The sequence below is a fragment of the Dysidea avara genome, chromosome 10 (assembly GCF_963678975.1).
Source record: "Dysidea avara chromosome 10, odDysAvar1.4, whole genome shotgun sequence".
In the NCBI taxonomy this organism is placed as follows: Eukaryota; Metazoa; Porifera; class Demospongiae; order Dictyoceratida; family Dysideidae; genus Dysidea; species Dysidea avara.
Genome location: NC_089281.1, coordinates 15,622,705 through 15,649,973, shown reverse-complemented (window position 1 = coordinate 15,649,973; position 27,269 = coordinate 15,622,705). Strand labels below are relative to the sequence as shown.

At 37.0% G+C, this 27,269-nt stretch overlaps 1 protein-coding gene across 1 annotated transcript; it reads right to left on the bottom strand.

Moving 5' to 3' along the window:
• Positions 1-479: 479 nt before the first annotated feature.
• On the bottom strand, positions 480-27,129 carry LOC136236434 (myc box-dependent-interacting protein 1-like). The gene is made up of 18 exons (XM_066026587.1): positions 26,986-27,129; positions 26,414-26,494; positions 25,856-25,910; positions 23,247-23,341; positions 19,700-19,795; positions 19,581-19,643; positions 18,585-18,617; positions 17,592-17,677; positions 16,624-16,699; positions 5,664-5,761; positions 5,390-5,538; positions 3,571-3,635; positions 3,342-3,388; positions 3,210-3,288; positions 3,017-3,155; positions 2,942-2,967; positions 1,640-1,741; positions 480-753 (listed from the first exon to the last, which is right to left on the bottom strand). The coding sequence occupies exons 1-18, from the start codon at positions 27,067-27,069 to the stop codon at positions 673-675; spliced, it is 1,455 nt and encodes a 484-aa protein (XP_065882659.1). The 5' UTR covers positions 27,070-27,129; the 3' UTR covers positions 480-672.
• Between the last annotated feature and the right edge of the window lie 140 nt (positions 27,130-27,269).

The following is a 27,269-nucleotide window of genomic DNA, read 5'->3' as shown; positions in this document are numbered from 1 at the left end:
TCTTAAGGTGACAATGGGAAACAAGAAATCTTGTTAGGCAGGCCTTAGATAAGCTCACCCAGGCTAACATACAGATCCATATAGTAAAAAAAAATTGGCAAATGGGACTTACTATCTGATCGATAGATTGTTGAGGGGCACGTAAGTGTGCTATCTATATATAAATGTATTACATGCAAGTGTCATTCAATGGTTATGCACAAAGTTTGGTTAATTCAGTGAATGGTTCTAGCAGTGCACGCTACCATGCATACTAAAGCGTTTGGTTGAATGTGATGAACTATGCCTTTCTTATCTCTTGGCAGTAGTTTGAAATATTGCAGGACCAATTTCAATAACACAACGTGGTCTCACTATATCTGCTAATATGATGGCTAAAAAAACAACAACTTTGGTGATTGAAATGTTACTATACGGCATGACTTCTCCATACATTACAAAGATTATACCATCAACAAACACCAGGGTAAACACAATGGTAAAAATATTGCACAAACTACACATCACTAAAATCACACCATTTATGTACACCATTTATGTACACACCACATGTTGTCAGAAAGTTACAAACAAAAGAAAAATGTCTGGTGACAATAGATAATTAATTTACTAAAATTCCCAGAGGGTAGTAAATTGTACTAAAATTTTCATTGCAAAATAACAAATGTCTCATCATAATTTCTTGGTGAAGTTTTCAGGGAATACCCCGACTTTGTCGGTACCTTCAACTTTTCCCATCTGCCAACCGTCATCCTAACAACAAAACAGTATACAAATCACTTCAATACTAAAAAGATGTAATGTTATTGATGGTAATATAAACAGCAGTATAAGTGTGGTGTGAATTTGGAGTGCCTTTATGGTTTTGAAGACTTAACTTACAAAGCTCTATACAATTACTCTAATAGAACACACATTATACATTTATTGACAAAATAACCTAATAAAACAGTCACACTTTGGCTGAGCAATGCACAAAACAGGATTTAACCCTTAAACCCGCATAATCCAGAAAACTGGATTTAAACTTAATAAATACGCATGCTTTGCACAAAGTGCTGTAACTTTTGAAGCATCCATCCTATGGCTATGCAATTTATGTCATTCTACTTGTGATGTAGCAAGGATTAAAATGATACCTAGGGTTTTACCCTAACACTAAATGGTGAGGCCAAAACTAGCCATGAAAATAACTATTCAATAAAGAGACACACAAACCCTTTACATACCTTTATAAAATGGTTGGTAATTTGATGGTAGTTGATCCTATTGCCTTGCAACAACTTCCCTTCAATTCGTCATGAAATTTTGTATCAGGCCATATATGACTCATGTGAGTAAACCCACAATCGAAATTAAACATGTGGCATGAACTTAGAAACACGGAGACACAACTCGTTGCTGTTCACTGCTTCATAACAAGTAAGCCACTGTAGTTACAGTGTTCATTTAACCTTCTCCAAGTAGCCCAGTAAACACACTTTTAGTCTATGTGCATTTGTAGGCCGTAAGAATTAAGTCACCCCACCTAGTGTGCCATGCATGCCCATACTGTGTAAACACGCATTTCTGAAAAGTTCTTTGCGGGTTTAAGGGTTAAGTGAAATTCAACATGCTCAGGCTTCTACAGATAATTCACCTGATCTTCAGGGTCTTCAAAAGGGAGTACTAAAATAGTTTGTCCTTTTTCAAATGATAACTCATCTTCATCTTGTCCATCATAATTGTGAGTAGCTAGCACCTACAATGACACATCATATACACTGGTACACATTCATGTTCTACAATGTCCCATGAAGTGCAGTGAAAACCTGAAATGTCATATAACTACATAATATACTGTGTCATTGCTTGTAACAACTTGACAGAAATGTGGCTTACTGATGACACCACTGTACAAAAACAGTTAGGATAATCTGGTTCTTACAACAGCACTAACAGAACTATTGTAATGGAATAAATGCTACAGTAAGGTCCCACAGACCATGTCCCTTGTATAATGTCATATTACAACAAATGTGACCTAATTTAAACCGTCGATATATGCACAATAGTACTTTTGTAATAAAGTGTATTTAAAAACAATGGGTAAAAAACGCAAGTCCCAGAAAAAAAATTTACGCAAGTTTTTATCGCCTTGCTGGTCGGTGAATTGACACTCTAGTGGATAAATCCTGGGCATCATCGTGTTCCCCTGTTCATAGGGAGTTAAAAAATCCTTGTTTCATCTCCACACACAGGTGGGTTTCTGAATTACAGACGTTTGTTTACATTGCGGAGACGAAGGAATTTCCGACGATTTTTCTTCAATGAATTCGCCTTCCTTCTGGATCACAGAAGAATACCTTTGGCAAAAACTATACCTTGGTGGATTCACAAATTCATGGCGAATACAATGAGCAAAGATTCATTCCCGTATGCTGTTGTATCAGTAAGTTATGATTGTTTATGTAAGCACCTGTATAATATTCTCTCGATGTCTTCTGTACATATTGATTTATTTGCTCGTCCGGCTGTCTACTGCTGTATTTCCCACATTTAACTTATGGAGCTAAAACTTAGCCAATTCATTCCTCTGACCCTGTAGACAACAAAGAACCAATAAAATGAATTTTGATAAATGTGCGTATATCGACGGTTTTGTAAAATTAGGTCACAAATGAAGGTGTGCCATTACTACTGCCAGGTTTGTCAAAAGTAATCCAGTAAAGAACATAAAGGCGTAGCAAAACATTTTATCATTTTTACTAACCCAGTGCCCTAAATGTAAGTGATTGTGGCTTATGTACATAGAAACCAGCCAACTATTAATTCCCAGTTAGAAAATTTATATAACAATTGTGCAGCTACCTGCCTTATAACCTTCACTGCACTTATTTTACTCTATTAGAACAATCACAGAAACACTAACTGGTCTATAACAACACTGTGGTCTACTTACCTTATACAAAGCTCCTGATTCCTCTTCTGTATACAACACATGTAATGAATTACATACAGTGTGTGTACTGCTAACCTAATGGGGGTGGCTTTGGGGGTGGGATTTTCGGAGATGATTTGGGACTTGATTGTTGTTCCTCCTTTGGCTGTTGTTGTTGTTGTTGTGGCGGTGGTTGTTGTTCTTTTGTTGGTGACTCTTCAGTTGTTTGCTTTGTCTACCAACATGCAAATTAATACTGCTCTTGCCAGATCCATGATAAATATCAAACCTCCTCTGTCTGCTTCGTATCATCTTCTGGTTCTGGTTCAGGTTCAGGTTCTCTACTCTCTGGAGTCTCTTCACTGACACTGTGTACAATATGATATAACTGAGATCAACTTTATAACATGTCTCCACTTACGATGGTAATGTTGATGATGGTGTTGGTGGTGACTCATCTGAAGCCGGCTATCATGAGTGAACAAATATATGCAGTAATGTAAATTCTTACATTGGTGGGACCAACCAATACTGTCCAGTGTCTGTAACATGGACACCTTGGGAACAACTAAGACTATCATGACTTTTCATGTACTAAGGGACTTTAACTAAGTGTTTGAATTACGTAAATTCCCTATTAAAGTCATTACTTTAGCCGCAGTGATGGCGGATGTAGATGAAGCTGGAGTGGTGGGTGGTGTAATCATCGGAAGTTCTGTAACAATACAACACAACCATCAACCACTAATAATAGTGATCCTTAGGTCATACATTCCAATATTAATATGCATTGATGTTACACCATCTACTATATTATTCATATAGCATAGCTCACCACATGCAGGGAACCTATAATAATAGGTTGATATCAGAACAGTAACACATTGAGATAGGGAAATGATGAGTGGTGACACTGCCTTAATACTTCTTATACATTTAAATGAATATATATGATATGCACCATTGCTGTGTGTACTATACACACATGCAAAGGGAAAAGTGTCTTTGCCCACTGTGTACACACGGTTGCACCTGCCTGGTGAAGTGGGAGAGCCGAGTTGCTCACGTACTAGCAAATTCTCCAGGGGCAGGATGCAGGAGGCTGTACCATATGTCTCATCAGTGAAGATATGGACACAAAGTCCCTTCACCCGTCATGTGAGAATGGATGGTTGGTATTGACGTTTACACCCATTAATACAATTAGGTATATAGACTGTACACAGAACAACTAATTTATGTACATATATGTGGTCATTATCTGGATTATGGGATGACACATTAGTACTAAAATGGTCTCATGCAATATTTAACAATAACCACCATAACACTACACTTAGCAACAGATGGACTATACTACAAATTGACTGATAATTGTCCATATTGGCTATAACAAATAAATACACTTCCAGAAATAGTTTTGGTTATTACACCCAATAGGAATGACTACTGCAGGTCAAAGAGGGATTATTTGCTAACCAACTGATGAAATAGTTAGACAGCATAATAGAAAATAAAAGCACCCCCTATAATATTGACTATGACATAGCATATATAGCATGTAGATTTGTTGCAGTATTTCATGAGTAAGCAGTATTTTATAAATCCGCAAAAAATTTTTTTGTTAAAAAAATGACTTCTATCAAATTTTTTTGACAAAATTCGTTGTGGTAGCTAAGTTGCTACCTACTGTGTGGCAGAACAAAGCTTTCAAGAAGTTTTACTAACAAGGTCTCCAAGTGACGTTGAGCTGATGACACACCAGATAAAGTGTCAGTGGTGGGCACGATTTACTGGATACAATTTCATACAGTTGAGACAACCAGTAACACTATCTGGAGACAATGCCATAGAAAGTAAATAAGTGAAATAAGTAGACAATTCTGTATGATAAGTTCAGGGATAGCGAATCTTTTCAACTTGAAGAAACAAGGACAGACATTATTTTTTTTTACTGAAAGAGCAAAGTTATTTTCTATTACAGCAAAATGGATCAAAAATTCTTGGTCCTGAATTGTCCATTCAGTAAGATAGAGATATTACATAATCTTCTATTTAGTAGTAAAAGAGGTGGCAGATTAGTATTGTGCTGAGAAAGAAAACAAGATCAGGTTAAGTACATCCACTAGTTGAACACTTAATACTGTAAGTATATAGAACACACTGGGTTGTTTGATAACATGTGGTAATCAGCACATTATCATCTCATGAATATTAGTAGTTAGTGTGCACAGGTGTGTGGAATATTTATGCTATGGTAAATGTCCATGATGTACATCACACACACACACATGCACACACACTACACTAGTAACACTGAACACACACATGCACACTACACTAGTAACACTGAACACACACATGCACACTACACTAGTAACGTTACCACACACACACACACACACACACACACACACACACACACACACACACACACACACACACACACACACACACACACACACACACCTTCGTTATCTTCTGTACTAGCATCAAGAGGTTTCTCAGGCTTCTCAGGAGTATGTTCATTGTTCTCTGACACCTTAAAACTACCACTATAACTCTCTGACATGGACAGTTGACGACTTTCATCAGCTGGCCGTGATCTTAATGTACATCTACAACATATAAAAAATGACCCTGTGTTGTGTGTGAATTTGCACATGTAATATGTTGTAATTTTCAATGCCTTCTCTAACATTTCCTATGCTTTCTCTAACACCAACTACAGATATACACTCACCCACTACTGTCAATGGGTCGATCTCGTTTGGAGGAATGTGCATTACACTTGGCTTCCTCTAGGAGTCTCTCCATTACAGAAGTCCATTGCTCGTCAACCTGTATATGATAAACATCATGTGATGTGATGTGTGCAGTAGGACAATGCGCAGTGTACTAATACTAATGCATGACTGCTTGCATGCAGCATCACAATTAATGCTTAAACAGTTCCACTTGTCATAGTTACAGCCAATAACAATAAAGCTGTATAGATTCAAATAGTCTAGAATGAGGGAGTAATAAATGTGTCACTTTATGAATTCTCTAATTGCAGAGTAACACACATTAGAAGGCTTTGCACTGCAGCAGAATCCATCTTAGTTGTGGACTACCACTATAGAGAAACCTTGTTAATAAGACCACTATTGGGAACAAAAGTCTTAATATAGCTGAAGCCTGATAAACAAGGCCATGAAGTACCAATGGACAACTTGGTGTGGTCACTATAATAAGGTGTCCTAAAGAGTGCCTGTCCCATGTACTGTATAACAGAACTATTCCTGATGATTTCTAGTAAATGGACTGAACATGAAACAGCTCCTTAACTGACAGTAAAATAAAATTGTTGAGCTGATAGGGGTTATACCCCTGCTTGTCAGAACTCAATGGTGATTTTATAAAGTTACCAGCAATTAATCAACAAAAAACATGAATTATATTTCAAAGAATTCAGCTAACCATATTAACTTTACATAGCTCATTTCCCTATTTACAAAAGCTGATATGGTTCACCTCATTTTTCTCATATAGTTGTTACAACTGTTTACTGTATGGTGGCTTATATTTGTGAGGTTTGGATTCTGTCAAATGTATGAATTAAAGCTTGCTGGAAGGCCAAAATTCTGAACAGTGTTTTGCCAAAACCTTAAAAGTTACTTCCAGTATCCAGAGACACACAAAATTAGTTCATGTCCTGCAGACTTTCACAGAACTTTATGAGCATCTCGGCCGCATCCTCGTACTTTATTTTTCATATAGCACTTGCGGCTATGCTTTAACATATACGTAAAAATCCCAATTTTTTTTTTATAAAAGGATAAAAAAAAATATATATTAAATATCCCAAAAATACAGAAAAGCCTCAGAACATTGCCCTGAATTCTAAGTAGCCATATAACATAGTACACTTGTAATACAAACACTTAACTACACACTACACAAGACAATGAATGATTTAACAGGGAACACCATCAACATAACAATGATGTAGCCCTACATGTGTCTTGTGTCTAGACACATCATCAGACTACAGTGATGACTGGTAGCAGCCATACAGGTAACTACCTTACAAGGGCTATACTCTTCTAGCTGAACTCACAATGTTTAGCACACAAAACAATGTTCAAATATTAAACAAACACTACAATCAGTTTCTCAGGTTTAACTAGTTGTTACTGGGTGTGACAGTTTAGTCCCAAGCAGAAATTAGCATGTTTTGGCCATTAAACAGTTTTAGCTTTTTCTCAGCGATGTTATTTGTTGTGAAAAACCTGTGTACTAATCATTGATCCACAAAATACAAGCCATAGTCTGTAAAATGAGCCAGGTAGTTAATGGCTTCACATAAATCAGTGAAATCTTTTGTCTCAAAGAAGACTTTTCAACTAGGGTGACCTCATAATTGTAACCAAGACCTTGAAGTTCACATTTCTGCAGAAAATTGAGCATAATTCCTTCGAAATGTACTACATCAATTTAAATGTAATATTATTAACATAGGCAACAGTGTATATATTGCTGTACTAAATCTAGCAAAGTGGCTGGCTGTCTGTCACAAGCAAATAATTTTATTTCGCTGGCGAACTTGTAGGAATAATTCATGGCAAGCAGAAATACCTCTTACTTAAAAGCAGTTCATCGAATCTTATGGACAAGGGAGTGTGTAACTCCGTACACTACCAATACTATGGGCGAAATGCGTCCAGTGTTACTATGTATGCACAACAAGGATACACTGAATGGGCTGAACTGACTCCATCATCTTATGTAAAGCTGCTTCGATAGGAAGATTGTCGAGTCGAAGATAGAGCTTGGAATAGTCAAGTGGAGTAATTTCGTGTCATTTCACATGATTAGTGACTGTAGAAAGACTGTCCAGCTAAGTCTGTGCTACTATTCCTCTGTCGTGCCATTGGACTTCGTTTCCATAGCTTTGCTTCGTCGCAGCGGAAACATGACATACTCAAGCATGTGCCTCCGCATAATATCCTAATTAGGAAATTTTAAAAGTTACTTATTATAGTACACGGTAGCCATGTTTGAATTTCACTGTTTACGGAGTTACATGCTCCCTTGTCCATAGGATTTGATGTGCTCCTGTTAAAACTATGTGGCTTTTCATATCAACTATTGAGTGACAGGTTGTCACTATTCAGTGGACTAGACAGTTGGTTTTGCACATTCTATGGTTGGCTTTACTGAGTCTTGTTAGTTACAGGCCCTCAGGGAATCTGTATAAGCAGTGGAATATATGTGAAAACTGCTGCTACTGTTTTTTATTCTGCCGTACAGCATATAGTAACGCTGCAGGGAATATGATAGAAATAGTCAACCAGTGATCTATTTGCCAGTTGACTATTAATTTAGAGTTACCTGTCCTTCAGTGCAGGGGCATTAGATCAGAGATTACAAGTGCCCATGCTGAAAAACCTCTAATTGGTAAGCTCCTGCACTGAAATAGACATCCGAAACTAGTTTGCTCCTAGAGCTTGCTAAGGATATCTTCAAGGATATTGTCAACTAGCAAATTGATTATTTGTCAACTATAGCTGTCACATTCACTGCAGCATTTATTCCCCAGGTCCCCAGGTTGTGGACACTTAGTATTGCTTTGACATGGATAATCAGTAGATTCCAGACAATGCAGTTGCTAAGCATGCCGACACTGCATGCCGACACTAACGCTGGATAAATATACTACTATAGACACCTACGCTGGATAAATATACTACCATAAATGTCACAGCATGAGGAAATGATAATTCTGACGTGATTACTTAGAATCGTTGAAGTAAATTAGATTTCCAAGAAAGCACTGAACTGTGAGTAGGGTAGTTCCTGCGGATGCCATGTAGCCAATCCTAGCAATTCAATTATCAATTACATGCATCTTGTGTAAATTTTGAATCTGATTTACGCATTTTCCGACGAAGACTTACACATATAATAAAATTTGAGAGAATATACCATGCCGCATATTCATTATGTAACATTGTAAACACAAAACACATGTCTAGAATTACCAGCACTGTGTCGCAGAAAATTCAGTTGACATAAAAATTAAATTTCACAGAAACTTGTTTTGTTAGAAGGGTTTAGTGTTGCCCTAAGACATTTGTGGGCTTGGTTGTGCTTAATCAATACTGCCAAGTTGTTATGAAGGAAAAGTGAGGCTGATTTTAGTTTGGGCAAGAAAGCCCAGATCCCAATACTGTACTGTATGATTACAGTAAATATAACACACACGTATGCACACACACACACGCACACACATGTAAATGCACGCACGCACGCACGCACGCACGCACACACACACCTACAACAAGGTCTGCCCACCCTTGTAGACTGAATGGGTATGCATTGTATAGCACAATGTCATTGTCTGGTTCCTCAGTGTTTTGTACAGTGAAATGATGCAAATAATCAGCTACAACTGTGTAACAAAATTTACAATACAAAATGGCACATGCTACAAAATGCACTGTTTGGTCCATTGTCCTTCTTGACTTTTTGGCCTAATATATTAGGAATTTTAAGTTTGATTATGGAACAAAGAAAGAAACAAAAAGTAGTAAACAAGAGAGGTTGCCTACACCTGAAGATACACTAGCAGACATTTAATCCCCAATTCAGTCATGGGTGAACTAGCGCCATACCGCATTACAAAAAGGAATGGTGCCAGGCTAATTGTTTCATCTGAATGCACACCCCAACGATCAACTACTGAATAGCAAGTGGCCAATACACTTCATTTTCAGCCATCACAAATGAAGAACAGTATGGGTAGGACCTCTGCAATCAATCCAACCACAATGGAAAACTCAGATTATTCCCCATTAAAAATGAGAGAAGTCATTAAGCAGTATTACTGGGAATGACACCTTGCTCTGTCAGCAAAGATGTAAGGTAAGTTCATGAAGCATGCATTGTGCATACTGTGGTATGCCAAAAGGTACTTGTCAGGCTGAAGCAACAACAAACAGTGAAGAAATCAAGCTGGTAGCCTTAGCTGTTATTGTGTTAAGCTTGTTAGGCAGTCAGTCAGTCATTAGAAAATTCCACCGAATAAATTATTTAGCAACATATTGAGGAGTATTTCAGGTCATACTGAAGGTACTTTAGGACTATTCCTAACCAATACAGCCAAGGTGCCATGAAAGTATTGTGAGGGTCAATATATTATTTTTTCGTAAGATTGTGCAAACCTCCATGATCCCCAGTATAGTACTGTATTGTACGGGGAGCAAATTTTAAATTGTGCAATAGCACAGTAGGAAAAGCAGTAACAACTGAGTACACAAACAAATTCCAATCAGCACCTTACACTTTAGTGTAGTATTTATAGGTCAACTTATGTTCATCGTTTAAAACTAATGGACTGCTGAATAGCTTAGTCTGTGACCAACAAGCCATGTCACTGGACCATTAGTCTAACACAGCACAAGGTCAATAATGCTGTAAGTGTGCTTTCTGATCATCTCGTTCAAAGCATACATACATTTTTGACTTGGTTTTTTCAGCCATAAAGTGTAACCTATTTTATGAGTGTAGTTATCATCTATCTAGCAGATAGTATTCATGACTACCACCTGTGCTTTGTTTTCTATACAGCATCTGCTATTTTATGAAAAACATAGCATGGTAACACTATGATCCTTGCACCAATAGTCTCAAAAAGTATGTTGCAATTCTTTAAAGACCACACCATTATTTCTTTATTACTTGATAAATATGGGTTGGCAGCAGCCAGATGGTTACAGTAGCAGCAGAAGACAAACTGCAGAGCTACAATATTGACTTTGTTATCTTGCTTTGTTGCAAGATAACAATGGGAGGCTAGCTTTTGAGCTCACACCAGACAATCATATTGTGGTCCCAAAGACTTCAAACATCAAATCACCATAAGAGAAAGAGGAAAAAGTACACACTTTAAACCTGTAAAGAAAGGAAGATAAATAAATAAATAAATAATATCCGTATAGCGTTACTGCTGTGCACAAGAATAGAATGTCGTTATTTTTCTTATGAACTCATTAGCATCTATGCTGTAGGAAACCAGCTCCAGTACACAGACTTGGAAAGGATGTGATACGAAGAACAGATCTGTTTCCAAGAATAACGTTGTTCAGAGGAAGTGACTTACATATGGGTTCACTATACTGAAATGTGATAAGTAATTAGATTAACTGTAGTGAAAGCCTTACAAATTATACAAGCAGAATTTTGACAACCCAAGATTTGTTGTGTAGCGCACACGTGGGGGAAGCAAATACCAATGTGGTTCAGGTGGGACCTTGAGTGCCCACACTTTCACCCTTAGGACATAAATAAACTAGGGCTGGGACGAATCTTTGAATGTTTTGTGGGCTTGAAGGTAAAGTAAACTTCGAATTTTGAAAATATACTTCGAAGCTTCGTAATGCACTCATAGTCTAAGAATTACAACTAAATGTCGTTGTCTTTATTGCAGCTGCAAATTGATCTTGTACGATCGATGTGCAGTTTAGGTTGCTACCATAGTTATAGCCTTAAAACATGATAGATATTGCAGGAAACGTCATTAGCTGGTGTTTACCCAGACATGTCCATTTGCAATTAATTGATTGCATCATTCAGTACTGCTGCTATGCACTTTCCAAATGCTTACAAACTTATTAAATAGAATTAGAAAGATAAAGTTTACTAGTAAATACAAGAAAACCTGTAACTTGAAAGCTAATACCAAAGCTTTGAATGTTCGAACATTTTATTAGCAAATGTTTGAACGTAAATTTCAATATCCACCCCAGCCCAAAAATAAACTATCCTGCAGGGTGTATATATATATATATACATTTTGATGTAACTATTTTATGTTGCAACATGATAGTTAGAAATTATTTGTCTGTAGAACACTAAAGCTGGATAAATATACTACCATAAACGTCACAGCATGAGGAAATGATAATTCTGATGTGATTACTTGGAATTGTTGAAGTAAATTAGATTTCCAAGAAAGCGCTGGACTGTGAGTAGGACAGTTCCTGCTGATGCCATGCCATGCAGCCAATCCTAATAAAATGACAATTCAATTAACAATTACATGCAATCTTGCTGTGATGTTTATGGTAGTATATTTATCAATTACATGTTATCAATTGCATGCAATCTTATCCACAATCAATTTTGGCTTGATTTTTTATAAAAAAAAATTGGTGGTACTGCTCCCACATCAAGGTTTATAAGAATATGTACCCTGAAATTTGTTTTGAAGTTATGTGGCTTTATGGTACATATTGTGATACACCTCACATGATCTATCTAGTATAAACTACATAAGCTTGCCAGATGGTGTCTCCGGATATGCCAGGCACCTTGTGCTACACCCTTGTTCAGAGTGTGGTTATACTATTAGGTATTCTAGTAACATGCATATTCAATATTTTTTACCATTTGGAAAGGTGCTAGCTAAATACACAAATATAGGTGGTGAAGTAGTGGGCCAGTGAGAAGAACAGTAGTTCAAAGAGCCACAGCAATTAACAGATGAGGATGACGAAAGTACTGCAGATTCAGTTATTGGTAAACCTTAAGACTAAGTATTGTAACTTGTTAAGTAATCAATATTCTTTAGTTGTATAAAGTGCATTATAATCTACACTGTATATTAGTGTACTCCGTTACTGTATAACATTTCACAAATCGCTTCTATACCGCCCAGTGTAAATGCCCAGTGCAGGGTACTAAAACATCTAAGAAGTGCACAGGTCACTTAGTATTTTACTGGGTAGGCATGGCTGTGTATAAGCATAGATAATAGAGTACTTAAAAGGGATAGGAAACGCAATAACGTGACGTCACAAAATACGTACATTTCTATTGGAATTCCGTGTAGCACGTCACGAACATACTCGTTACGCTTGCTGCGCTTGTATCAAAGAGAAACAAATTGTTGTAACGACAGAATTTTGTAACCAACGACTATGAAACTTCGCTACAGTGAACTCAAGTAAGTAATCGAGGGAAATAGGATGGTACCAACCCTCAAGGAAGTTATACGCAAAATTAAAGGAGATTGAAAGTGAAAAAAAAAACGGCCCAAAAATTACTTTAAACCACTTTACTTTCTTCGTAAACATATTCTATTTTTTTAACTGTGATAAACCTATTCTTACCATTTAACAGAGGGAACCAGAGGAAATATCAGAGCAAAACAGGAACTGTTGCTTGAAGAAACGACTAAGTATCTTACATTTTTAACCAAAAGTTTAAACCACCTTGTAGTACAACGCAACGGTAAAAGACTGTGTTGGTGACACGCCTAGCTTACCACAAGATTCGAAAGTGGAACCGGCTATAAAAGAAGCGGTATGGACGAGGCATGAAGGTACTATGAGCGAAAGTGTGACAGCGTGTAACAATCACGGTTAATGCGATACGCTTTGTTACAAAATCTACGGTCTGAATTCTCTTGCCAAAATCTCTCACGTAGGCCTAAATACTTGCTGTAGTCTGTTGGATTACTATTTACGCTGCTTAGAACACTAATTCTCATGCTTGAGCACAAAACTGTCTTGTCCTTTCAAGTCACGCGTAACGGAAATCAAACCGGAAATCGCTTGCGTTTCCTATCCCTTTACTCTATTATCTATGGTATAAGGCAGCTAAAGGCACTGCTTTTTAGTTCTACATGTGTGTATATATTATGCCATGCATTTAAATTTTTTTTTTTCGTTAAGAAGTTAACTTGTTGTTTCTAAGGAGACAAACACTATGAATTTATTTAATCATTTGATACATAATTCCACGGATCACATACATGCAATATCATATACGCCACACTGGGTGTATGGCACATGTGCAAATAGAACATAATAAAACAAGCCAACTTCTTAAAAGAACTTATTTATGTTGTACTTTGAAATTAATATCGTATAATTATTCGAATGCACCACACCTAGCATTCAAATATAAAATGCTTCACTACAATTGTTAACATACAGCAGTCCCACTTTGCAAACAAGGATGGTTACATACACAACACACTATAATCACATAAAGACTACAAGTTACAAATAGACTTCATTCAACTTGCTTACACAAAGGCGTGGACACAAATGCACACAAAAAACAGCAAAAAAGAAATGAGAAAAACTACCAGCAACTGAAACCATGTAGTATATAGCACAGCCCATACCAAACCTTTGCCTTCAGGGGCACTAGATGCTATTCAGCTACATGACATCACATAGTAGAGATTTTGGTGGTGCTTCATTAACTGAAAACAATATGGGTTAAAGTTTAAACCGCTATTGTTTTAATAATATAGGCTTCATAACATCAATTCATTCGTGTGGTTACGGCATTTTGTACAAGCATGACAACCGTCAGCAGACTTAAGATGAAGCCACAAAATGCCTTCCAAGCCCCAAGGCTATCTGATACTATATTTGAAGAACACCTTATAACTCCAATCAAGAGTTAATAATAGTAGGGAGGGAGAGTGTCTAACACTCAATAGGCCTGTATAAAATGAGCGCGTAGAGCACCCCGCTTATTATCGTATACCTTTGTAATTTCCTATAGTGTTGATGACCGCAATAAACACGTTATGTCACATTTTGTATGGCCTTGCAAAATCGATAGTTGGTGAGAAAGCAGTGATGCGAAGGTGGCTACTCCAGTGAGTGATGGGAGAACCAGAGAGAAATCGTTCATAACTTTCATCTGGCGCTTTTTCTTAGGTTGGGATTCTCCAGGCTGTGTTTCATCGGCGCCGCTTCTTTTCCTTGCCATTGCTTTCGTTTGACACTTCTTGGTTACTTCCGGCTCATCACTCCTTGACTGACGCCTCTTCTTGGGCGTTACCTCCGGACGTGGCTGAACGGTAGATTCGTGATGCAATTCTACCTGTGCTTCCGAGCGTGCTTCATCTCCGCTTTTCTTCATTGATCTTCTCTGACGCTTCTTCTTGCTAGGCTGAACTGTTTCTGCTTCAATTTCGGCCAGTACCGAGGGCTGTTCATCACAAATCGACATGTTTGATTGCACACGCTACCTCGCACGTTGCTCACGAGACTGATTCGTGAACAGCTAGTAGTATCGATAACGTCCTTCTGCGGCGTGCCTCATTTCACATCTCCCTTCATGCAATCAACATGTCTGGCCAAGAAGCCAGATTGTCTTACGCGCTCATTTTATACAGGTCTATTGAGCGTTAGACACTCTCCCTCCCTACTATTATTAACTCTTGCTCCAATTAACAACTTATTTTGTGTAGGTGTGGAGATTACAGACAAGACACTACACTCAACCTCATGAGTTGGCTGAACAGTTCCAGTAAAACTTAGCACAAATGGCAAAGAAAAATGTAACCAAATTAGCTATGTCTGTGTTGTTCCTACTTAAACAAGTTAGTATATTTTATTACATACAAGGACTCCTCCAGGAAAATAAGAAAAAGGCCAGCCCATACGAACTGCCTTTTTCATTCCATACAAAGATACTAATGATTGATACAGCTGCGTCCTAATGTGGGCAGTCTGTTATCGAACTATCTAACTAACGTCTGTAGTTCTGGAGACACCCAGAACGTAACAAGGTTAAAACGTTGGCACACCAATTATGGGATAGTACTTTTAATCGATATAGCATTGATTAAACTCAGTGTCCAGTTGCTATGTTTCCCAGACATTGTTTTTGATCCATCTTGAAAACATTGAAGAAAACAGATTGATCAATGCTATTGTTTTTAGGGTGAGGCCACTGAAACTTATCTGATCTTAAAAGGCTATTTTTGTCACCACAGATAAATTAAGCCAATGAAATCAAACAAATTTGGTGGGTGATTCTATTAGTTGAAGCAATTACCTATCCCTCAGCTAGCTTGTACTGCAACTGAGTGTCAATCAAACACTAATTAGACCACATGTTCTTGGAATTTACTGATGGTTAAACTGTACTTGTGCAGAGCTTAGAGGTATATTTTTAGAACATGTACACCTGTAGCTCTAGTACAAATAGCCAAACAAATACACGACCACGTCTCTGAATATCTGTAGTGCAGTATTGTGGGTATGCCTGACTTATATCTTGCCAATATGTGACTGCATTTGTGCACAATTAGAAAGCAGTTATTTACTCTAAGTGCTACAAGAGATTTGGTCATTACTAGATTGCAAGATTACATTGAAACAGGCCAATTGGGAGCATAAATTTTTTATTACGCTAAGGGTACAAAACAGATTGAGCACCAGCCCAGAGCTTTCCCCAACAAAATAAAGTAGAGCAGTAAAACTTTTAATTAGTTACCAACATTAAAGTCAATTTGCTAATTATACACATTCCTTTTACCACATCAAAAGAATATTGAGCAAAGTAGAGCGGTGCTGTACCACTCTACCGCTCTTTAGGGAAGCCCCTGCCAGCCTATGTGTCAAGTCTAACCCCTGCTCAAAAAGCAAATGTGAACAGGAGTTTAGCCATAGTTGCATTTACATATGGCATGCACAATTAGACATCTACAGTCTAGATAACTTCTCTGGTCCTAATGTGTATAGAATAATGGGGTAAAACCTCTTTAGTTAAGGACCCTCTTGAACTAAGGACACCTCTTTTCAAGAAAGGCAATCACAAAGGTTTCTGTCTTATAATAAGAGATTCAGTTTGTATTCATGTAGTTTACAGGGAGTGTCTTTCATGAACAAGATATGATTCCTTACCTTAGCTATTTCCTGGTGAAACTGGGTTGTCGATGCGGCAATGGTGTGAAACACTGAGGCATAAAAGTTGATCCGGCTACAAATTAAGTCAAACACTTTAATAACACACACACAATTGTAGGACACACATACAAATACATTATTTTATGCCAACACTGTAAGTAATGTTTGCATGTTTGCCAAACAACAAAAAGAACAATTTGGAACTATTTCTTTCACTACTGGTGCACATATTGCACCTTTGCAGGCTTCAAGATAAGAAGCTAGTTCCTGAGTGTTACGTAAAGCAAATTATACACTTAATAATTGAAACCATTGAACTAAATGCTAGTAATAAAGGAGTGAACAGTTGGAGCTGCATAAGCCGATTGTATGTGCCCTCAACTGTCCTGCTGATATAACAGCTGCCAGTGCTCAAACGCTTATAGGAAAACATTGCTTAAAGGAGTGTTAGACTACAAGTTATGTTATGACTAAGGTGCAAACTTTTGGTTTACAACATTGCACAGTTGGAGTAGAGATGGGATGTACACTTTTCTGCCCATTAACTATCACTTAAGCTGTGGCCCGTTGGCATGGTAACCATACCTACAAATTGCTTGCGGCTATAGCCTGCATACCCTTAAACAGCAGCACGGGTGCTTCAGCTCCTAAAATGGAATCTGGTTCCAACGGGTGAAAGAGTTTTTCTCACAACACAGTAATACAATGAACTACTTGAAATGTGGACAACAGTTATTAAATCAGTACGCCTAACCACTGGAATGGTAATTATATAATTTGTGGGTACACACACAGACACTTTCTCTAAACCAATATTTTATATGAACAACAAGTGAAAGATACGCTATAGAATAGAATTTACTAGAGGGGAAAAAATAGGACTCAAGGGCTCAATTTTAAGTTTAGAGCATGGCTTCTAACGAAGCACAGAAACTGGTCAGTGACTGATGGCCCATATTTCACACCTGTCATAAAATGATGGTAGTTCTTCATACAGTTCATCCGTTAGCTCATCATAAATCTGTTTAGCATCACTGTATTGCTCTTCTGCCTAGAGAATAAACAATCAGATAATGTAGGGCAACAATATTTCACAAACATGTAAAATCTAATGTACGCTTTCAAGAGTACAGTACAAATTTCATAAATTTTATTATATATATACAGAAAAAATTATCCAGCAGATACAGTGAAACCTTGATAGTTGGGATAACCCAAGCAAATAAAACTATAGAGGACTTGCAGCGTGACGTAAATCATCGTAATTGCTAAGCAACCGTAGCTGTCGGCCATGTTTCAGGACAGTGTTTTGGCTGAAAAGCGCTTTCTCAGGATTTGGTACAGGCTGTAATGAAGTGAATCAGTGTTGAGTTGTGTTGTAAATACCACCCAGCTCGTTAAAAAAGGCGAGGAAGTTAGAATTGGTGAGTAATGTATCGAAATTTAATTAGCCACTTATTTCACGAAGCCAATGATAAGATCTACTATTTCGAAACCAGCCCTGCTTCCCAGTGCCACTATACCCAGCGCTTAGTGAATAAATCTCGTTACCTTCATTCTGACCTAATATGCGCCATAGAAAGTTGTCCCGAAACATGTCTGCCTAGCAACCGCTGCTTCATGCATGCAAGTCCTCTATACGGCTTTGATAATGAAGTGGCATTATTAATGAGGTCATGAAGTTATTTGGAACCTACTTGGCATGGTCACTATAATGAGGTGATTTGTATAAGGCCATGAAGTACATGCATATCTGGAACCTGGCCATGCATATCTGGAACACGCAAGCATCACAAGGCATCTTGCAGTACAGAATTGCCACATAGTCCACAATAGGGAGTTATATATATAAATCCAACCAAGTCTGAACGGCAATTAGACTTATTGTTTAGGTATGCCCAGTATAATAGTACCTTGCTTTTAAAACATTACACATACAGTGTTTCAATAAATATTACCTTCCGGGGATCTTTGCCCTGTACTTTGATTTCCTAAGTGACAATACAATTTAATTAAAATGTAAAGTAGCATGACATTATAGTTAATGAGCATATGGCAGAGGTGAATTGAATTAATCTTTGTATTACTATATAAGGCACAAGCTCAGTGTTTCAACTAAAAACACCAGGGTGGATCACCCTGTTAAAAACTTGCCACCAAAAATAAACATATTCTAGTTGACTGAGTGATATCACAGGATCTTTTCCCATGCACCTAAAATAGACATTTAGAGACAGGCAACTATAAACAACAAATATACAATTATAAATCACAGGTTCGTATGACATAACTTTATAATACATGTGTTGCTTATAATGAATACTGTACGCTCTTGTTTGTCACAATACAATACCTATGCGAATTACACTAGTGACAATTGTAACACAAAGCATAGCCTTTGATTAGCATGTGACACTGTAAACATTACTCTACCCATACACACTTGACAGGCCTTTATCTAGGAAATGACTTAAGGGGACAAAATAAGGTTTTATGGGCGATGGTGTAAAGATCCATGTATATGTCATCTAGGTGGATGATTCCCCAGAAATTTTTTTTGCATTTTAGACTTCCATATAGGGGTGTGAATCACCAAACAAAACCAACTATCACCTATATCACTTTTTGCATTAAAATTATAGCTATTATGATATGAAATTTGTATCATGATAGTAAAATTTATATTGATATATCAGTATATTATTGTGCACATCCCTACTCTCATGCATTCTCAGGTACAGTTCTCAGCTACAGTAACTGCCAAAATACACACGTCTGCATCTGAAGACTTTCATTTACACTTTTTCTTAAAATTTAAGGAGGATGTGGGGACTCTTGTCAAGGAAGCCCAGCATAATAACATTTTAAAACTTATTTTCAATACAAAATAATTAAACTACAGCTTTAACAGCTATGTCACAATCATGATGATATTGCACATCTTTGTACCACACCTCTAATTTCCTTCTCGCTGCATCATAATCAATCTGTTTCCTCGATTGTTTAGCTACTTTGTGCTAAAGGCAAAATATATTATTTACATTATATGCTATGTTTACACGGCTATACTGACCTTTAAGTCAGGAAATTTTCCCATGTAATTTTCAAGAGGATCATTGACACCACCGTTCACCTTAGACACCAAGTCTTCCCACAGTAGGATATTTTGCTGTAATATATGCAAAGACACAAGGTGGCCACCATATTCAGTTATGAAATTAAAATAATTAACAGAAAAAACATCCCTTGTACTTCATGGAAATACAAATGTAGATACAACATGGTTAAATCACACAGGAAACATCAGCAGACTCACATCCACTCCACATTAACTACTATTATTATGACCACCACAGACGGAGATCAGTGGAGATTGAAGAAAAGTGGGTACTCAATCATTTCCATAACTTTGGAGAGTCACTTTAGGAGAGGTGTACCACAAATTAGTAAAACTTTTTAACAAGCTACAAATGTAAGATTAAAGTTGCCATGGTTCAATGGCTCTACCACTCTACTTACACACATCCCAGTTGTAATGGAGTAAAAAGTAATTGTTCTCCCACTATTGGATGAGATTTGTATTACAAGTATAGCTAGCAGGCCAGGCAAGCAGGCAGCAGTGGTCAAAAGTTCTACACAATTGTGGTATGGTAATAGATAGACAGTCAATACAAGCACTAGTTTACATGTAAGGTGGGAACAGAGAACTGAGCATGATTAGATGGTACCATTGTTAGAGCATGCATAAAGAACACTAATATCATTTCCTCATTCTCACAAATAGACTATAAAGGAGTGCAAGAAAGTAATCTGATATCTCAACAGACGGAAAGTTGATAGAGAAATAGAGGAAACTTACTATCATAAAGTTAACAATAATGATCAAGCAATGGACAGTAACATCTACCACTACTGTGGGGTACAATCCAAGAATTTAGGGACTCACGGCAAATATTGTACCTATTACTGTATAACAACCGGTAATTTTACTGTAAAAAAGGTACAGGTTTAAAAGTTAAGGAGTGAAAATATTTTTGAAAGTGAAGCACAGATCTCACTAAATAGCTATCATTATTTAAACATTTACTTTCATATTTTTGCATAATAAAATTTTCCTATTGCATGGTACAAATGCTAAGGTATACAGACAAAACTACACTGCACATAGTGCTAAGGTCAGAGCAAAGATTGTCAATATTACTTCAGTAGAAAACACGACACCAGATACCATTATAATTGATGAATTTCCAGTAAGGGATCTGACCACTACTACAAGTACACAAACAAGCCATTCTGTAACAGTAAAAACTGAAGCTACTCAAGGAACAACTAGCAATACTACTTGCAGCAAGAGGGAAGCCCATATCATTGAGCTGCTGAAGGCACAATGGTTGGAATGTGAATAATAGAACTAATTTGAGAAAAGGGAAAACCAAATTGGAATCCTACTTGGTTAGATAAGATTTGATATCACAAGTAGGAAACACAAGTCTGAAAACTTGCGAGGAAATATCATCCTAGTTTCCGTGTCAAATGCTGGTGTGCTACTCTTGGGGATTAATTTATTCGTTATTTGAGCCACAGTGCTGAAGTTCATTCGACAAGGAAAGAGAAGGAAACCTCCAGCACCATTTTTCATGAAAATTTTAAGAAAGAGGGAAATGAGTGGGTTGAACAAATGCTGGCAACTACTAACAACACATACGTACACAACACACACACACACACACACTACTACTACTACTACTACTACTACTACTACTACTACTACTACTACTACTACTACTACTACTACTACTACACTAATAACACACATAATGTATGACACAATAAAGCAATGACAGTATTGTTGTGCTTATGATCAAAGGCCCTTCATGGGTGCTAGCCTTGTTTATAAGGCTGTGATTATGTGTGACTACATACACTCTGTTGCAACACATTGATCACTGTACAGTTGACAAACAAACATTAGCAATAAAAAGTAGCAGTGTTGATTCCCTACACAGTCTGCCAGCCAGGTGAAATCATATTACATGGAAAGGACTTGGAATTTTTTTTCCACTAATGTGATTAAGAGGTTGAATGCGCAAGACTGAATAACAAGATTATAAATCAGTTACAAGGGAACAACATGATCCACAAACTTCTCTGGAAAGATACCAATACCCCTGACCTAGTTCCTCAACAAGTCACATATACATGCACAAAAATCAAATCTCTTAAACATATATATATATTTTATTATTATTATTATTATTATTTTTTTAATTTTGCTGTGAAAACTTCACCAACAGAAGAATATACACAGATATAATATAATAAATAATGTTAGCTATTGATTGCAAAATAATAGTTACGTAGCAGAGATTTGAATATGTCAATGTTTTCCTATTTAACGCTTCCTTTGAGTAACTTCCTCTCTGCATAACTTCCTTACAAGAGTTACTATTGGTCTGATAAGAAACCCAAGAACAAACACAAACCATCTCTCAAACACACACATAAACATGATGGATTTCAAAGTACAGAAGAAAATAGCAACTAATACCACAGCGATTTTTACATTCCATGGTAACACAAGGAATACATACATAAGTACTATTAAAATGTTAATCACCAAAGAGGAAGCTGTGGTCTCAATTATGTATACTGCGGCCACTGAGTAAACATATTGTTGAATGTGGAACTAGTAAGTAAGAAATGAAGCCAAATATGGTACTCGCTAAGCCACTAACATAGTTTCACATTTGTAGGCATGTAAACATTTAATTGTTCTGCCATGACAACCACTGAGATGTAGCTGAAATGCAAACTAGAACAACTAGTCAACTAGTGCTGCTTTGTATCCAGTAGGACTGCATAACACAGTTAGCCAGTCTACAGTGACATACACATATGCACATGCACAACACCATTATTATCACTCCTACCAAAAACAGGCAACAAACACAGGAGGTAGAACATATTACAATCACCTGAGTCTCAATTATTACAGTACATCCCCTGTACAAAACCAGCTAACAAATTTTGTAAGGGCTCCTGGATTTCTTGGTAAAAAAAAACAACTGTTTCACGTACCTAACAGAGGGGCTCTTTTACATTTGAAGCTTACATGAAACACTATTTGAAGATCTACTGAGCCCTAGTGAACTCCTGGTTTTACCAATATACACATATGAATTAACCCATATATGAATGTGGTGATAAAAACATTAACAATACCATGAAATTCCACAGGAACACCAAAATATGAAAACCAACTATCACATCTATTAGCAACTGACAGCAACAAAAAAAACACAAAACTTTCAACCACAAAGGAAACAAATATACATTCTGTGTCCTTTAAAATCCAGTGTGAAGCATCGATCCGTTAAAGTCTAATGCATACAGAATGTGAAAGAATGTACTCTATCTATATGCTGGGACATCTTGGTACCATGCAGAATGAGGCATCCTCATTTCAAAAGTGTGGTACATGAACACAAATGGGACCACCCACAGGTGTCCTGATTACCAAATTTCGAGGTGTACTTTTGAGGGGTTTCACCATACATTTAATCCTACAGTCATACTTATTAGACACTGTCAGAAGGTTCTATCATACAACAAACACTCACATTGGTAACAGTGTTATACTCTTTGCCTCCAGTCCACTCTGGTTCATACAAGTCTCTGAAGGTCTCCATTAGTGACTTGGTTGATTGTGCCATAACTGCAAGTTACACACACACAGTGTATCATACCAACTGAGTTGCAGTGGGTTCAAAGGATTATAACCCTGAATGAGTTAGTAGAGCTGTTGTGTTCTGGTGCTTGTATTGTTATTATATGCATATCATCCAATTATAATGTTTGGACAGATGATATGTGGGATTAATGGAACACACACATGAACATGAACACACACACGAACACAAACACACACAATTTGATACAGACACTAAATAGACACAGGACAATACACTAAATCTTATCCACACCATAACAAGATGTTATGTAGCAGCACTTTACTAATTACAACTTCAAAGCAAATACTTAGATACTGTAAGGACTTCTGTAACTGGATGCTAACCAACACAATCAAATTAATAGTGACCCCAGTTACTATGGACCACACATATGTGCTCCAGTTGCCATGATGACCATTACACAACACATGTGCAAACAAGAACCAAAGCTAAGAACTAAAGGTACAACAATGGCTTACTAGTTTTGTATCAGGACTATTGAAGCTCACATAAAATGCCAAGTAATGGAGTATGGTAATATATTGCTTTCAGTGCTTCTCTATACTGTAAAGTACTTACGCTAAGGATACACCATGGATCGATGTTTATAATTAGCAGAATGATGACATTGAGTCTGCATTACTATTTTTAATTTACCCTTTTTAGTGGGATTTAAAGTGTACTAATGCCACTGGAGCTAGGGCTTACACATTACCTACACAAGGTGTAGCCTAAATGATCTGTGACAAAATAACTTTGAGAAAGATGGAAAAAATTAATCAGATGGCCAGCTGTGATCCTACATGACCCACAAATGGCCTCTCACATAACGCAGAATGTGTTAATATACAGTTAGCCTTCTTCTTCAACGATATACATTTTCAAAGTGCTAGTACCTCATTTGATCACACCTAAAATTGGCTTGCTTTTCACACTTCTGAATACAGTGTTATCTCTGGTATGTTGAGTACGTTGGGTCAGAGATATAAACAAAGTCTTGAAATAAGAGAAATGGCAACTAGAAGGTATGCAAGAAATATAAACAAATAGTTTTGTAATAAGAGAAATGGCCACTATTAAATTATGCAGATCAAATTTTTATTATAGTCAGGAGTTGGTCACACATCATAACCCACAATTCACTGGTACTTTTTGTCACTCTTGATACTGAGGTGCTGGAGATGAAACTTTTCTTTCAGATTACAAGGTGCTTAATGATGTATTACCAACCTCTGGTCAGCAATTAAATGGTTATGTATACTTTAAATGAAAATGCTGTTAAACAGACTATGTAGTTGTGCACACGATCCACACACAACACACAAAGGACAGGAATCAATTATATCACTACTGGATAGTTTCTATTGATTTCCAATCTGGCTTGTGACCAACATACCAAACCATAAGCAGTAAACACTACTGGGGCAAATCACTATCACTGGAGGATGTATACTCATGGAGTACCAGTGATAAGTAACAGATCATTTCTCTTTGTTTACACATTATAAATGGATAACAATAATTTCACCTTCCCCTCCAACATGACACAATGGCAACTATAGCTTATAACTTTATATACACAGAGCTATTCAAATTTAATACAACTATGTTATTAGCCCTTCAAAATGAAATACCACTATACCAAGCCATTATAATGAAGTTGCCAAACAAACAAAATTTAAAAAAAACGAGGACCTAGGCACAACTGAACATCTTAATTTTTGACAGTTTATGTATTCTAGAAGCGTCCCAGGTGTCCTCAAGTGCTACTGCATTAATTTCATTGTGTGGATTCCTAATGTAGTGATTGGTAAGAGAAGACATACACTGCCACTTGAGGGTACAAAATAATCAACCAATTACAAGGCTACTGTAAACATCATGCTTATGGTGCATAGAATGGATCATGTTAATATGAACACTTGAGAATACTCGACACTTAGGGGTTGCAAATCAGGACACCAGGACACTTTTGGTTAGTCCATATTACACTGCACTATGGTGGTGCTACAGTTTAATCAGACCAGAATTGCATTCATCATTGCACATAATGTAGTGGTGTGGTATTGCAATGTAGCCCAGCTGTGCACCTTCCCTAATGTTTGCCCTATCCATTACGACCACTGTGTTGACATGATCACAATTCAATTACAACTACACAAAGTTACAACACAGTACACTACCATAATTGTCTAGTGTAGTGTATGGTGGTCTTCACTGACAGATTGCTACATGTCATGAATTCAGTAAATATACCACAAAAACTTCACAAATCTCCTTGCCTAAAGTACCTAAAGAATAGGCTATAGTTTTAGGCTCATGTTTGTGTTTACAACTTTTTTCCTGTACAAAAGTGTGTCTCTAGTAACAGTAGTTTTAACAGGTCTCCCTTTAGGATACAACGTAGTTATAAGAACTACTATTTATAGGTAGAGCTAATAATACATGGAGACCTGTTAATATCACATAGAAGAAAGACAGACAAAAAGAATCCTTACATTTCAGATTGTTGAGGTATTTGACCAGCTCGGTCTTCATTCTAACAGCTCCAGTCTGCAATACAGGGAAGAGGTATACACATTAGACACAACAATCAAAACAAACGAGATAACATCTGATATTCCATCTTTGCACACATCATGTGGGACATTTATGGTTATCTTGTAACGCTATGTACACTGGAACCAGTTAATGTGCAGACTTGAGGACACCTGGATAACTCAGTTAAGGTCCTTTGGTACATCAACTGACCTGCAGCTGGACATCTTGACATTCAGGATACTATTATTAGTCCTATGGTGTCTGTCCATATTATGTATATTCCATTGTTAATTTAAGCATGCATGAAAAATTGCAGCTAAGTGAAGCTTGATTCACAAGCAAAATTATACTACACACAACTGCTGCAGGCACTTAGCTGTGCATTTTGAAATACATGTGCAAAATAGAATTCCAATCTTTTGTGGTTTCAAAAACTGTAAAAAGTTAATGAATGGCTAATAATTTTATAAACCAATTTAATGAAGAACTGTTCTATTAACTTGGGTACAACTCACTTCTTGTCTCTTAAAGTTGCTAACAAACTCTTCGTATACGTCATCTTTAGTCTTGTCAGCTTTTTGCATCTTCTCCAAAACCTTGAGTTAACAAAATAATATTGTAAGGTTCTATTGAGCATGAGTAGCCTGATTAAAAATTTGGAAAAAAAAAATTCTGGTACCTAAAAGGATCCCTGAGCAATAGAAATAATGGCAATCACTGTATTAGGAAAACAGCCTCGAACCAATACAATTTACCCCCCCATACACACTTCTATATAAAGACATATCTGGAAAAATTGTTACTGCAGTGTAGTGTGTTTTGCAACAGTTGTATAATATTGATGCTAGGAACAATTTGTTTGCAAAATACATCTTGGTAAATTAAGGTTACTCAAACAATACAGCTAAACATGTGAAGATTGTAAACAAGGAACGTCCAAAAACAAGCTACAGGTGAGCTAGTGGCAAGATTATAAACTACACAAACTGAACGTCATTGTTCGAGTATTAAATATTCTAATTAACGCCTCACATAAATTTATTTGGTAAATTTAATGTATTTTACGAGGCGAGATACGGCCACCTACCTTCTGTTTGGCTCGCACAGAAAGTTTCTGTGCTTTACTGGTGACTCCCTTCCAGAATTTTCCTTCTTTGCTTCCTTCCGCCATCTTAAAACCGCCTTTTTGTTACGACAGTTGCGATAATCAATATATTTTTTAGATCAGTCGATGAGCACTCAAAATTTAGCCAGTCCGGTTGGGAAGCTGGTTGATTGTGCGCTAATGTGTGATCGATTATCTCATACGGATAGAATGAAGCTGGGTGTAAAGTGAGCTGTGAAGTCTCCTTACTTGAACTGAGCCAATTC